The 13,180-nt window shown below is 36.3% G+C and overlaps 1 protein-coding gene and 1 pseudogene across 2 annotated transcripts in view; one reads left to right on the top strand and one right to left on the bottom strand.

Moving 5' to 3' along the window:
• YLPM1 (YLP motif containing 1) overlaps positions 1-13,180 on the bottom strand; it is a 68,360-nt gene that overhangs the window by 52,012 nt on the left and 3,168 nt on the right. The window contains 3 exon segments of the mRNA XM_079129734.1: positions 155-1,131; positions 2,099-2,278; positions 3,253-3,489. Coding sequence (XP_078985860.1) covers positions 155-1,131; positions 2,099-2,278; positions 3,253-3,489 — 1,394 coding nt within the window.
• Positions 3,497-13,180, top strand: part of LOC306655435 (transcription initiation factor TFIID subunit 13-like) — a 77,258-nt pseudogene continuing 67,574 nt past the window's right edge. Inside the window, exon 1 of the transcript XR_013766979.1 lies at positions 3,497-6,760. The product of XR_013766979.1 is annotated as a transcription initiation factor TFIID subunit 13-like (transcript). The remainder of the gene's footprint in view (positions 6,761-13,180) is intronic.

Consider the following 13,180-nt stretch of genomic DNA (forward strand, 5'->3'; position numbering starts at 1 on the left):
GTCTGATTGAACAATACTAACATTATTCACTGTAAACCAGGAATGAATATAAAAGTACAAATAAAATACAAAATTGAATAAATAAGCTTGATTCCATCCAAACCTATGCAACAAAGTCAAAACAGTTTAAAAAAAAAAAAAAAAGCAGACCTACCTTGGGCCTCTTGGACCTTCCAAGTAGCTGCTTCTAGGAGGATCTGGAAGCAGTCCACCTGACCTCACAGGCATGTCCTTGGCTGCAGTAATTGACTGAGATGCAATAGCTGAAGACTCCCCAAGTCCTTGTTCAGAGAATGAACTGTATGGCAGGGTAGACTTGCTCAGAGGAGGTTTAGAATTCACTTGTTCTGATTGCAATGGAGGGTGATAAGTTGAAGGTGGGGCTGCACCAAAAGATACAGGAGTGGGAAGCAGTGCTGGTCTAGGTTTCTCTGGAACTTGTGAGTTCTGAGAACCAGAGGCTGGTGGAACTGGGGCTGTTGTTAATGGAGGAGGTATCCCTTGTGGAACTCCAGGGGGAGGTATTCCTGGAGGAGGTGTGGCTGAAGATAATGGTGGGATGGGCAGGATGGGTGGAGGTGCTGCTGAAGAGAGAGATGGTGGGGGAAGGACAGGTGGTGGCCCTGTAGAAGAGAGGGAAGGTGGGGGAAGAACTGGTGGTGGACCTGTAGAAGACAGAGATGGAGGCATTCCTGGTGGGGGTACAGAGGTTGGTAGAGAAGGTGGCATCACAGGTGGAGGCATGCCAGGTGGTGGGACAGTAGCAGGTAGGGCAGGGGGCATCACTGGTGGTGGCAAAGATGGAGGCAGTACTGGAGGGGGCATTGTTGGTAGAGGTGGAGGCATCTGAGAATACGGAACAAAAGGAGGTGGCATTGACATGTTCCCCATAAACTGGTTCTTCATGTTCTGAAATGAACTGACTTTCTCCTGCAGATAGGTCTGAGTGGCTTTCATATGTCCCTGCCATGTTTTCCACTGCTTCTCATATTCTTGAAGCTGATCTTTATGAGGATAAGAATGAAGCTGTTCCTCCCACAACTGAAACTCTCGCTCCCAATCTTGGTAGAGATGTTGAAACTGCTGCTGCTGCATCTCATAATGCCGCAGCTGCACATCTACAGACATGGTCTACAAACAGAGGAACAAAAATTATTTCAAGATATTCATATAAGAAAATCAATCATAAGTTAAAATATTAATGAATCGCAAGCTAGGAAGCCTCAGGAAATCACAACACTAGAGGCTCTGAGGGGTTAAGGATAAACTGCTAAATCCTCTCGGTGATGATCAATCTTTTCTTCCTCTGGCTTATTTATATAACTTATCACAGAGTTGGAAAAAATCAACCAAACACTTAGCAAAAAGCTATCCCAGAATAAGTATTTTTGAGTTTCTAATATTACTACAGATCATTTTAAGAATTTGAAAAATGAGCTGGGCACAGAGGCACACACCTATATCCCAGCAATTCGTGTAGCTGAGGCAGGAGGAATTGCAAGTTTGAGATCAACCTCAGCAACATAGCAAAGCTCGAAGTAACTTAGTGAGACTTTGTCTCAAAATATAAAAGAAAAAGGGCTAGGTACATGTAGCACAGTGGTAAGGCACCCCTGGGTTCAATCCCCGTACCTATCAATCAATCAATGATCTATTATTATACATTTATAAACATAAGATCACACCTCTTAAGATACAAGACAAAAATCCAAGTTGCTTTACATTTATGGTGTATTTACCCAGGGTTTTTTGTAATGATATCTTTTGGCCTTTTTGGAGGATTATTTGCTTATCTGTTACTGTACCAGTTTGTAGGCAAACATCATTAAGTAGTAGTTTTGTGTGGTTAAAAATTCCAGGTTCTTAACACCTAGCCCAAACTAACATGATGAGGACACTCCACTCTTTCCCAAGAGACTTGCTATACCACCTTTCCCTGAGGTAAATGAAAGATAACTACTTGGGCATCCCTTGGGAAATATCTAATTGTCAACATTTGATATATTTTCTTCTTCATGCTCAAATCTCTTTCAGAAATAACAAATCCTTTACACGTTCTTGGAACAACTTTCTATTTGCCAACTATGGAGACACTTGCCTGTATATGTGGTGGCTGCTGTATAAGTTGCTGGTACTGTTGTAGGATCTGTTGTAACTGAGTGTGCTTCTGCATTATTCCCTGATACTGGAAGCCAACGCGATGTTGCTGGTGCTGCTGCCAGTGTGCTGCCGCAGCCTGCAACTGTTTTAATCTGGCATCTTCTTCTGGGTCTTCAGACTAAAGGTAATGAAGATATACTTTTATGTAAGTCATAAAACAGCAACTGAATTAATATTTTATAAATATAGCATTTTATAAAGTTCAGAATTCTTACAACTCAGGCTATCTATACTGTTATTATGGACATTAACACAAAGGAATTTCCATAGTCTTCACTAAAAAAATAATTTCCCTGTTCCCAAAGTGAACCTACAATTATAGTGCTTTTCACTCTATGAGAAGTTAATTGTTTTTCTTTTTTTTTTTTTTTTTTGGTCACTTTTCACCAATAGACTATGATGTAATCATTATGCTTCAACAAAGCTGGACAATGACCTCTGAACCAATGTAAAAGTTTTCCATATCCCAGTTACTATGCTATGTCTGACAAAGATGATCACATTTAATGCTTTAACAGCCCTATAAGATAGTTATTTGATTATGACCATTTTTCAGTTAAGGAAACTTAAGCACAGAATGCTTAACTAGCTTGACCAGAGTCACCAGAGCAATTGGCATTTTCCTGGACTACAGCCTAGGCTGCTGATTTTAAGAGCTGAGGTTCTTAACTATTGCTCTCTGCTGTCATTATAAACATACCTGGGCATCTCCCTTCAGTGCTGAGATGCAATTCAGAAGAGTATCTAACTTTTTTTTTAGTTTTTGATGGACCTTTTTTCTTCTATTTATTTATATGCAGTGGTGAGAATCAAACCCAATGACTCACACATGCTATGCAAGCACTCTACCACTGAGTCACAACCCCAGCCCAAGAGTATCTAATTCTTCACTATCACATAAACCAGAAAAAAAAAAAAGAAAAAAATTTCTTTCTAAACCTGATATGGCAGATACATGATTATTTCACAAGTAGAATCTTATAAATACTTGAACATATGAAAAAAATATATTATGACAAAAATATACATAAGTGAATCATTAAAAAAGGCTAACCAATTCAATAAACATCAAACAATTGATTACATGGTTACCTGGGGTTCCTCTGGTGGGAGAGGAGGTGGCACCTCTTCATTTGGAGGTGGTAATGGGGGTTCCTCAGATGAAGGAGGTTCTGAAACTTGACTGGTGGCCGGTACTGTAACTTCTTCTTTTACTGGTTCTGGTGCATCCTTTGCTACAACAGGACCTTTTTTATGTCCTGGCAAATGCACTTTTGTCCTTTGCTGCAAACTAAGCAGGTGCTGTCGATACCAATACTGCTGCTGTTCCTACAACAGAAATCACTTTTGAGAATTCAAACTGACAATCATGTACCTCTGCAACTTGGTGTTGACAGAGAGATACAATTATAAATGCGTTCTTGTGTCTATAAGAAAAGGTAAAGCCAGACAGAGAAAGGCAAATAAGTTAACATGACCTTAATAACAGACTAGAGTGGCTGGGGTTGTAGCTCAGTGGTAGAGTACTTGCCTAGCTTGTGCGACACACTGGGTTCAATTCTCAGCATCACATATAAATAAGTAAAATAAAGGTTCACTGACAACTAAAAAAATTTTTTTAAAAATATAACAGACTAGAGATAAATATCAGTTTCAGAAAAATATCAGTTTCTCTCCCAAATTTCCAATTTTAAATTAAACCACACAAAATAATTCTGCACATTTCTCTATTCTCTTAAAACACATGGTTTTGGAGGTGAAAACAATATTTTTGATAAATGATCACAGTAAATCTTTTTGATATGCACATCTACTCGCTTCTAACTTGACTTTAGTTTGTTCAGATTAATCTACAGGGATCTTGCAATTAGTAAGTACAACCAAATAGTCCTGCCTTTTCTCTCTGACTTCACTCTCCTCCAATGGTTCCTCCTTCTTTTAAAACCTATTATATCATTAATTTATTCATACTCAGATAAACATACAAATATGAGAATATATTATGTATATAATATATTCTATTTATTTTAAAAATTTGAGTTTAACCTTCCAAATTATTCTGTAATTTAATTTTCTAGATGTCTGTTTTGTGCTTGCATTTAAAAAAAAATCAGAAAAGAGTTAATCCTCATTACTCATGGATTCTGTATTTGCAGATTTGCCCACTTGTTAAAATTTATTTCTAACTCCAGTATCAATACTTGTGAAACTATCATAGTCATTCACAAACATGGGGAGAGCAGTAACAAATCTTGAGTGGTCTGACATGCATGTTCCCAGCTGAGGAGAACATAATGATGCTGTGCCTTCTGGTTCCAGCTCTCAAACTCTGTCCTTTTCATGTCTAGTTTAAAGTCACATTTTTCATATTTCTGTGCTTTTCAATGGTGATTTTGTTGTTTAAAATAGTTTCCAAACACAATGCCAGAGTACTGTCTGGTGTTTCTAAGAGTAAGAAGGTTGATGTGACATCCAGAAAAAACAAGTGGGTTAGATAAGCTTTGTTCAAGCAGGTATTACAGTGCTGCTGCCTGTGAATTCAATGTTAATAAATCAACAATACATGTGAAATAAAGTGTCTTCAAACAGAAAACACATTTAAACAAGACTATGTATTGATCGGACGATGAAAATGTGATCAGAAACTCAGAGGAACCTAATTATGCATTTCCCCTAGGAACAGTGGTCTGTATTCACTAATTCAGCATTTGTGGCAACTTCCAATAAAGAAAATCAACTGTACAAATACACAGTAATTAATTAAAATCAATAAAGAGCAGGTGTGGTGGTGCACACCTGTATTCCCAGCTACTCAAGAGGCTGAGGCAAGAGAATGACCAGTTCAAGGCCAGCCTGGGTAACTTAGTGAGACCCTGTTGCAAAATTAAATTTTCAAAAAAGGGCTGGGGATGACTGTAGGCTGGTGGGCTAGTGGGATGCAAGATGAGGAAGAAGACCTGACCTTTAAGGAAGAAAATGAAAAAATGAGAGGAGGAGCAGAAGGTGGGCAGGGTAAAAGAAAGAGACTTTTTTCCCTAAAGAATTACAATGTATGATGTATGGGTTTGGGAATGACCAGAACCCTTACACTGAGTCAGTGGATATTCTTGAAGACCTTGTCATAGAGTTCTTCACTGAAATGACTCACAAGGCAATGTCAACTGGAAGACAAGGTCAAGTACAAGTTGAAGATAACTTCTTCTTGATTCGAAAGGACCCAAAGAAGTTTGCTGGGGTTAAAGACTTGCTTACTATGAATGAAGAATTGAAACGAGCTAGAAAAGCATTTAATGAAGCAAACTATGGATCTTGATACTTTTTGTACTTTATGAAATTTCATTATCTTCTGTGGAAATCATATGTAATAATTGTGTATTTTCTACAGTAATGTCCTAATAGCTAGGCATGTAAATGAAAGATGGAGAAACAAAGTTTTCAACCCTTATTTTCACATTTTGGATTTTAGATTGATACTTAAGCCTTTAATTTCCTGCCTTTACATGACCATACTTGAATTACTTACTGGGTTTCATTGACTACATGTAAGTTAAAATGCCTTGAAAATTATCTTTTGACTATAAAAAGGATGAAGTAGTATTTATGTATTAGGTATGTTTGTGCTATTATAAGCTATACTATAGCTGTTTAATATGTGAAATGTAAATGTCATTTTGACTATGATAGCTGAGACATATGCCTTACATATTCTGAAGTTTTTAGACAACTGTGGTCTGAGAGGTTAGTAGAGATAGTGAACTGGTTTCTTTTAAGGAGATGATATTTGAAACTACAAGTTTTTCTAAGAATGTTTATATGTCTTAAAAGACAATTCATTTTAATTTCTTTTCTAAAGAGTGTTTTTAAATTTTTTAGAAACTTATAATGCTTCCATGTTGAAAGACCTTTTTGATTTAAAACCTTTTAGGACTTACATTACTTTTTAAGTTTTAAAACTCATTTTCCTGATCATCTACTTTTAGTAGCAGGAATGGCAATGTTTAATGAGTTAATGGCAGGATAAGCATTTGGGGTAGTGTTTTATTAACATGTTTGTAAATACTCATGGAAATGTGTAGTTGACTTAAAAACCATATGTAGCTATAGAAAACACTTTTGTAGTTCAGGTTTTGTGTGTAGTTAGCTTATTGCATTAAATTATTGACCTTAGCTTAAAATAAGGATTAAAATTGCATTTAAAGAGATCACTGAATGTTATTATTTGTGAAACTGAATCTTTAGATTCCACTTATAAACCATATCTATAAATCAGTACCTGGAAACATTTTACTTTCTTAACCTGTTGATACAAGGAATAATGTATGAAAAATTAAACAGAAAAGAAAAAAAAAAAGGGGGAGGGTGCTGGGGATGTAGCTCAATGGTACTTGCCTAGCATGTGTGAGGCCCTGAGTTCAATCCCCAGTACTGCACAAAAGAAAAAAAATAAAAAAATAGAAAATAACCCATCACTCAAACAACTAAAAGATTTTCATTATCCTGGTATTCATTATATAATTTCCCACAGTTATGAGGCTACACAAGGAAAAACAAAAGTTATCACACTAAAATTTCACTAAGGAACTGCCCTGGGGGGCAAGGGGTTGTGCTTGCCTAGAACATGTGAGGCCTTGGGTTCAATCCTTAGCATCACGTAAAAAATAATTTTTTTGTGTGTCCACCTACAACAAAAAAAAAAAAAAGAAAAAAGAAAAGAACTACCCTAGATACTTCTCTGATCAACAACAGCATGTCTACACTACGATTTTAAGACTATAGGATTTTATGAAAGTGATGTAGGAAAACTTCAGAACTCATTACTGACAGTTGAGGATCCCATAAAAGTCCTATCCTATTTAGAAATGAGACAACTTTACAATAGGAACTACAAAAGCAAAGGATCTGAATACAAAAGGTTTAAAAACAGTCCCTGGGAAAATCGATAAATCCCCAAGATGTGTTTTCAACATATCAAAAAATGAAATAAAAGAAGAGCCAGGCATGGTGGCACATCTATAATCCCAGTGGCTTGGGATGCTGAGACCGGAGGATGGCAAGTTCACAGCCAGCTTCAGCAAAAGTGAGGCACTAAGCAACTCAGTGAGATCCTGTCTCTATATAAAATACAAAACAAGGCTGGGGATATGGGTCAATGGTCAAGTGCCCCTGGATACCAAAAAAAAAAAAAAAATTGCTGCCATACAATTCTGTCACAAAAGTTATAGCACAGAAACTCAACCTATACTTTATTTGTTTAGTCTAAATATCAGTTGCAATTTCATTTATATCAATTCCATTAAATATAAAATCTGTTTATTCTAATCATTTTGAGCTTTGTTTTTCCAAATTATATCACAATCAAGTATTTTACTTTTTATCATGAGTTTTCAGTCTGTTTAAATGGGTTCATTTTCCTAGCTCATTTTCTAATCCAGTTATCTCTATAGAACAATTTCCTCTATTGTTAATATTTTATTGTATTACCTCCCCAATTTTCCATATGCAAACAAATGCACAAAATACACATAATATATACCTGTTTTCCACAAACTATACTGGTTTGTTATCTCAGACTGTAATTGTTTTGGGGAAGAGACATCTGCTTTTTTTAACCCCTGGTACTTTAACATAGTGCTAGAGCACAGAGTAGGTCAATAAATGATTACTGACCAGCTGAAGATTTCTCCTGTAGGCCATTCATTTGTATGACCTGAGATTTATTCCAATTTATTGGGAAGGACAAATTCCATTTAACTCCATTTTGAAGTTTGGTCCACGATTGGATTTTTGTTTTTAATTATCATAAGCATAATTATCATCTCCCAGTATATAATTACTTCCACTACTCAACAGTATACAAGAGTACACTAGCTGGGCATGGTGCCACATATCCGCAATCCCAGTGACTCGGAAGGCTGAGGAAGGAGGATTGGAAGTTCAAGGCCAGTCACAGCAACTTAGTGACACCCTAAGCAACTTAGCAAGACCCTGTCTCAAAAACAAAAAGTAAAAAGGGATAGGACGTAGCTCAGTGGTAAAGCACCCCTGGTTTCAATCCCCAGTACCAAAAATACAAAAAGAGTACACTGACCACGAGTTGACAAAGTAATATTAAAACATTTGTAGCCAGATGTGGTGGGACATGCCTGTAATCCCAGCAACTCAGGAGACTAAGGCAGGAAGACTGCAGGTTTGCAGCCAGACTCAGCAACTTAGTGAAGTCCTAAGTAACTCAGCAAGACCCTGTCTCAAAATAAAAAAATAAAATAATAAAAGGGCTGAGGATATGTTAGGCAGTGAAGCACCCCTGGTTCAATCTCAGTACAAAAAATAAAAATAAAAAATGAACAAAAAAAAAAAAATTGTAACTTTCTTATTATTTTAAGAACACATCAAAAATATCAATAGGCTATCCTTATTTTAAAAAAATAATAAATTCAGTTTCCTTAATATAAAATGTAAATGTTTAATTTGTTTTAGTTGCTTTGAGAGAAAAGAATCACTAAAAGATACAAAGATACAAACTATCTTTTACAAGCTAAAGCCAACAGTTACAGATATGAAGATGGTACAGGTCTCAATTCTTTTTCAATTTGCACCACCTATTCTCTCTTTGTTTTCGATCCAGTTCAGGATAAAAGCCTTAAGGCTTGAAGTACTTTTTGATTCACTGACAGAATATGCCTAATAGGTCAGGTTCTACTTAATGTGAACCTATTAAACAGAACCAGATCTAATTCAATCCTAGGACTAAGTTTCAGCACATTTTTTAAAGCTCCACAAATGAATAATGATGACATTACAAAGAAATGTTTTCAATGACCCAAGAGCAGAGTGATTATTTCAGAAAGGAAAAGACATGTCTGAACTTGCTAATAACAGGAGATTAGAAGCCAGTTCTGAACCTCCATCACACTAGACAACTCCATCTCAGATGGAAGCTGGTTCATACATGGGTGGGGGAATCAGCATTTACATAAATCACATTTAAAAAGAAGTAGAATAAAGGGATTTAAAGACAGAAAGAACATAAAAACTATCTGCCACAAATCTTGTCACTAAAGAAAATGCTAATTTATTCAGGAAATACTTGTTGACTATTTGCTACCAATACAGTGATGAAATAGGTACTAAGTGATTTTCTAAGAAGAGAACTATAAAGGAGGAGGAAGGTTGTGGGTAATGATTTAGAAGGCTCCTTCCCTATCCAGGTTGACTCTTGCCCTGAATACTAAATGTTCTATATCATATCTTAATGCAAGGGGAGAAAAACTGGTAAAATAATGAGTCAGATTTCCACTTTAGAAACTCATTTTAAATATACTTATTTTAAATATTTTGAGGTTCACCATTCTATTTTAGGACTAAGATCACCAGATAGGCTTAATCCCCTTTTTAAAAAAGTATTAAGTATTTTAAAAATACTCCCTTACTTCATCTCTTTCTCCAGCTCCTGCCCTCATTCTCACTCCCCTTCAAACACGAACTTCTTGAAAGAGTTGTCTATACTCACCATCCCCATCCTCACCTTCCATCACTCCTCAAATCAATGCAATATGGCTTCAGTCACTATGAAACTGCTCCTGCCAAGGTCAACAATAATCTACATGTCAGTAAATGCAAAAGATAACTCAAAATCTTTATCTTGCTTGACCTCTCAGCAGTACTTGATACAGCTGACTACTCCCTTATACCTAGAAAGAGTCTTCCCCTGCACACGCTGTGGTACTATACTGTTGTGATTTTCTACCTACCTAATTTGGTCTTTTTTCCATTGGTTCCCTTAGATGCTGCTACTCTGTAACTACCTCAATGTCTTTTAACCTCTGTTCGTACCCTACACACACTCCTCAGAAGACCTCATCTATTTCTCAGTCTTCAAGTACCATTTTTATGCTGATGACTCACCAGATCTTGCTTCTGGGTTTCATATCTATATCTAACTTCCAACCGGACATCTCCATTTGGAATCTGTGCCTCAAAAATCTCAAACTCAGTATGTCTAAAACTCAACTAATTTTCTCATCTCCAGACCTGTTCCTTCCTCTTCTCTAGCCTTTCCTATTTTAGTAAATGGGACCACCAATCACCCAGCAGCCCATCCCAGAAATCTACTCCCTTTTCATGAGTAATTTCCAACTGAATTCTAGCAGCTAAATATTTCTCCAGTCTTTTCACTTCTCTCCATTTCTACTAACACCATCCAAGTTCAAACTTTTAACTCTTGCCTAGATCACTTCAACTACTATTCTAAGTCACTCTTTCACCTTTCATTTCCATTCTCCAGAAGGGCACAATGGTGCATGCCTGTAATCCCAGCAACCTGGGAGATTGAGGCCAGAGGATTGCAAGTTCAAGGCCAGCCCACACAACTTAGCAAGACCCCGTCTCAAAAATTTTCAGAAAAAAGGCTGATGTGCAGTTCAATAGTAAAGCACCCTGGGTTCAATTCCCAGTACCACCCAAATTAAAAAAAAAAAAAAAAAAAAAAAAACAATTCCATCCTTTATACTGCAAGCAGAGTGAGCGTTCAAAAATGCCAACCTAGGTTTGGGGATGTAACTCAGTGGTAGAACGCTTGCCTAGTATTCACAAGGTCCTGGATTGTATCCCCAGCGCTACCAAAAAAAAGAGCCAATCTCACATTTGCCTATAGAAAATCCTTCAATGGCTTTCTACTGCCCTTAAAATAAGTCCTTAAAAGTCTTCCCTCTTCAGTTTTTCATGCCTATCACTCTCACCCTGAACTTAATTCTTTAAACTCTATCTGGTTAATTCCTATTCATTCTTTAGATTTCAGTTAAATATCATTTTACAAAGGAAGGCCTCTTCAATTAGGTTAGAGTCTCCAGTTATATTCAATCATTTAGAAATATTCATTCTCCACCTACTATGTGCTAACACCTAGGCAAGGCACTGTGAATACAGGTAAGCTTAAAAAAAAGAGCGCATCTTTTCCAGTTCTTTACAGAATAGTCTAATGATATATTTTATAATCCCATAGAACCCTGTACTTCTCTTACTTATTAAATGCCACTCCCACTGGATAACAAGTTAATGACAGAAGGTATCATTCTATATCTATCTTATTTACCATTTCCTCTCCAGTTCGAAGTACTGTACTTGGTACAAAGTTGTTAGTCAATAAATAATTGAAAACTGAATAAATGACAGTTCTAAAAACTAATCAGAATCAACAACTTTACCTAAATAAGTTATTCCGAGAATAAAAGGACAAATAAAATCACGATTCGTGAAAAAGACTATTTTATCTAGTCAATCTTCTAAATAGAGAAAAGTTAAGTCTTTGAAAAGAATATTACATTAATTTATCAACACTTTATTCATAAAACTGGAAAATAAATGGAAGATCAAGTACTTATCCTGTCTTTCTATACTAACTGCATTTCTAATCAAACATCCCTAATTCACGAGTGAAAGTTTTTAACAGAATTTGATATAGATAAGAGGCAAAAGGAGGCAGGAAAAAATCACCATGTTGCAAACTCCAATGAAATAATTTACTCATGCAAAGATCCATTGAGGAATGGATGAACCATCAGATGAAAACATTAGATGCAAGACTGACAGAAAGATATATAGTGGCCAGGCATGGTGGCAAACACTTATAATCCCAGCAACTCAAGAGGCATGAAAGTTAGAGGCATCCCTGGTCAACTTAGCAGACCCTGTCTCAAAATTAAAAATATAAAGGGTTAGGCATGTAGCTCGGTAGTAAAGTGCCCTGGGTTTGATCCCTAGTACCCCTTTAAAATTAAAAAAAAAAATAAAAAATTTTTAAAAAAAGGAAATTTTACAGTGGAGGAACCAGACCATCATCTCGTGAACCCAATTAATCTTGGCACCAGGAACAGGACAATCAGGTTAAGTATTCCTTATGATGGGATGCAATGAAGTACACAGCACCACCTATGCACCACACTTGCCAAAAGAAAACAGAACTTCAATGTAAGGTTTTAAAGCAAACTTCTAGAACTGGGATCTAGCTCAGTGGTAGAGCACTTACCTAGCATATGTGATGCCCTGGGTTATTTAGACTTAACTTCTAATTTACAAAAAGCACAGGACAGAACAAGTCAAATGACACCACGGTATAGCAGACAAAGTCAGAATATGCTATGTTCTACAGAACAACTGACACTGATTTTTTTTCCAAGCTCAATGCAATGAGACAGAAAAAAAGAGAATAGGAGACACAAATCTTGATCAGGAGATTCTCAACTGAGAATGATTTTGCCCATGGGTATATCTGGCAATGTCTGGAACTATTTTCAGTTATCAAAACTGGGAGCCTGCTACTGGCATCTAATGAGCAGTGGGCAGGAATGCTGATGCATCCTACAATGAACAGGATAGACCTCTCACAGCAAAGAATTACCCTGTCCAAAATTTCCATAGTACTGAGGTTGAGAAAACCTCATCTTTATTAAGAGTCTCCTGTATATCCTGTTTTGGATTCTGATTCGAATAAACCAGCAAAACATTATTGGTTAATCTGGAGAATGATTTTTAATTTTGTCAGTATGATGAGCCAACAGGGGGAAAATGAATGGTATTATATGATATCAAGAAATTGTTAACATTTTTTAGTTGTTATAATAATAATGTTTACCTAAGAAAAGATTCTTTATTAAATAGAAGTATCTAATTAGGAGTGGAGTAATGATGGGACTGGGGAATGCAGCTTGCCTATCACATGTGAGGCCCTGGTTTGATTCCCAACACTGAGAAAAAAAAAAAAGTAGGATGAAATGACATGTATCTAAGATTTGCTTTAAACTATTTTAGCAGCAACAATAAAAATGGCCTAGGCAATGTAAACATGCCAAAGTCAGTTACTAAATCTCATTTTTTGTACTTTGTATGTTTAAAATCTCTCAGCATAATAAAATTTTAACAATGTGTTCCATAAAAAAAATATGAATGAAAACAATATGCAGAAGGGTCGGTTATCAGAAATTGGCACTGGCATGAAGAAATATTTATCATCTAATAAACAAAA

The sequence above is a fragment of the Sciurus vulgaris genome (genome assembly GCF_902686455.1).
Source record: "Sciurus vulgaris genome assembly, chromosome: 2".
In the NCBI taxonomy this organism is placed as follows: domain Eukaryota; kingdom Metazoa; phylum Chordata; class Mammalia; order Rodentia; family Sciuridae; genus Sciurus; species Sciurus vulgaris.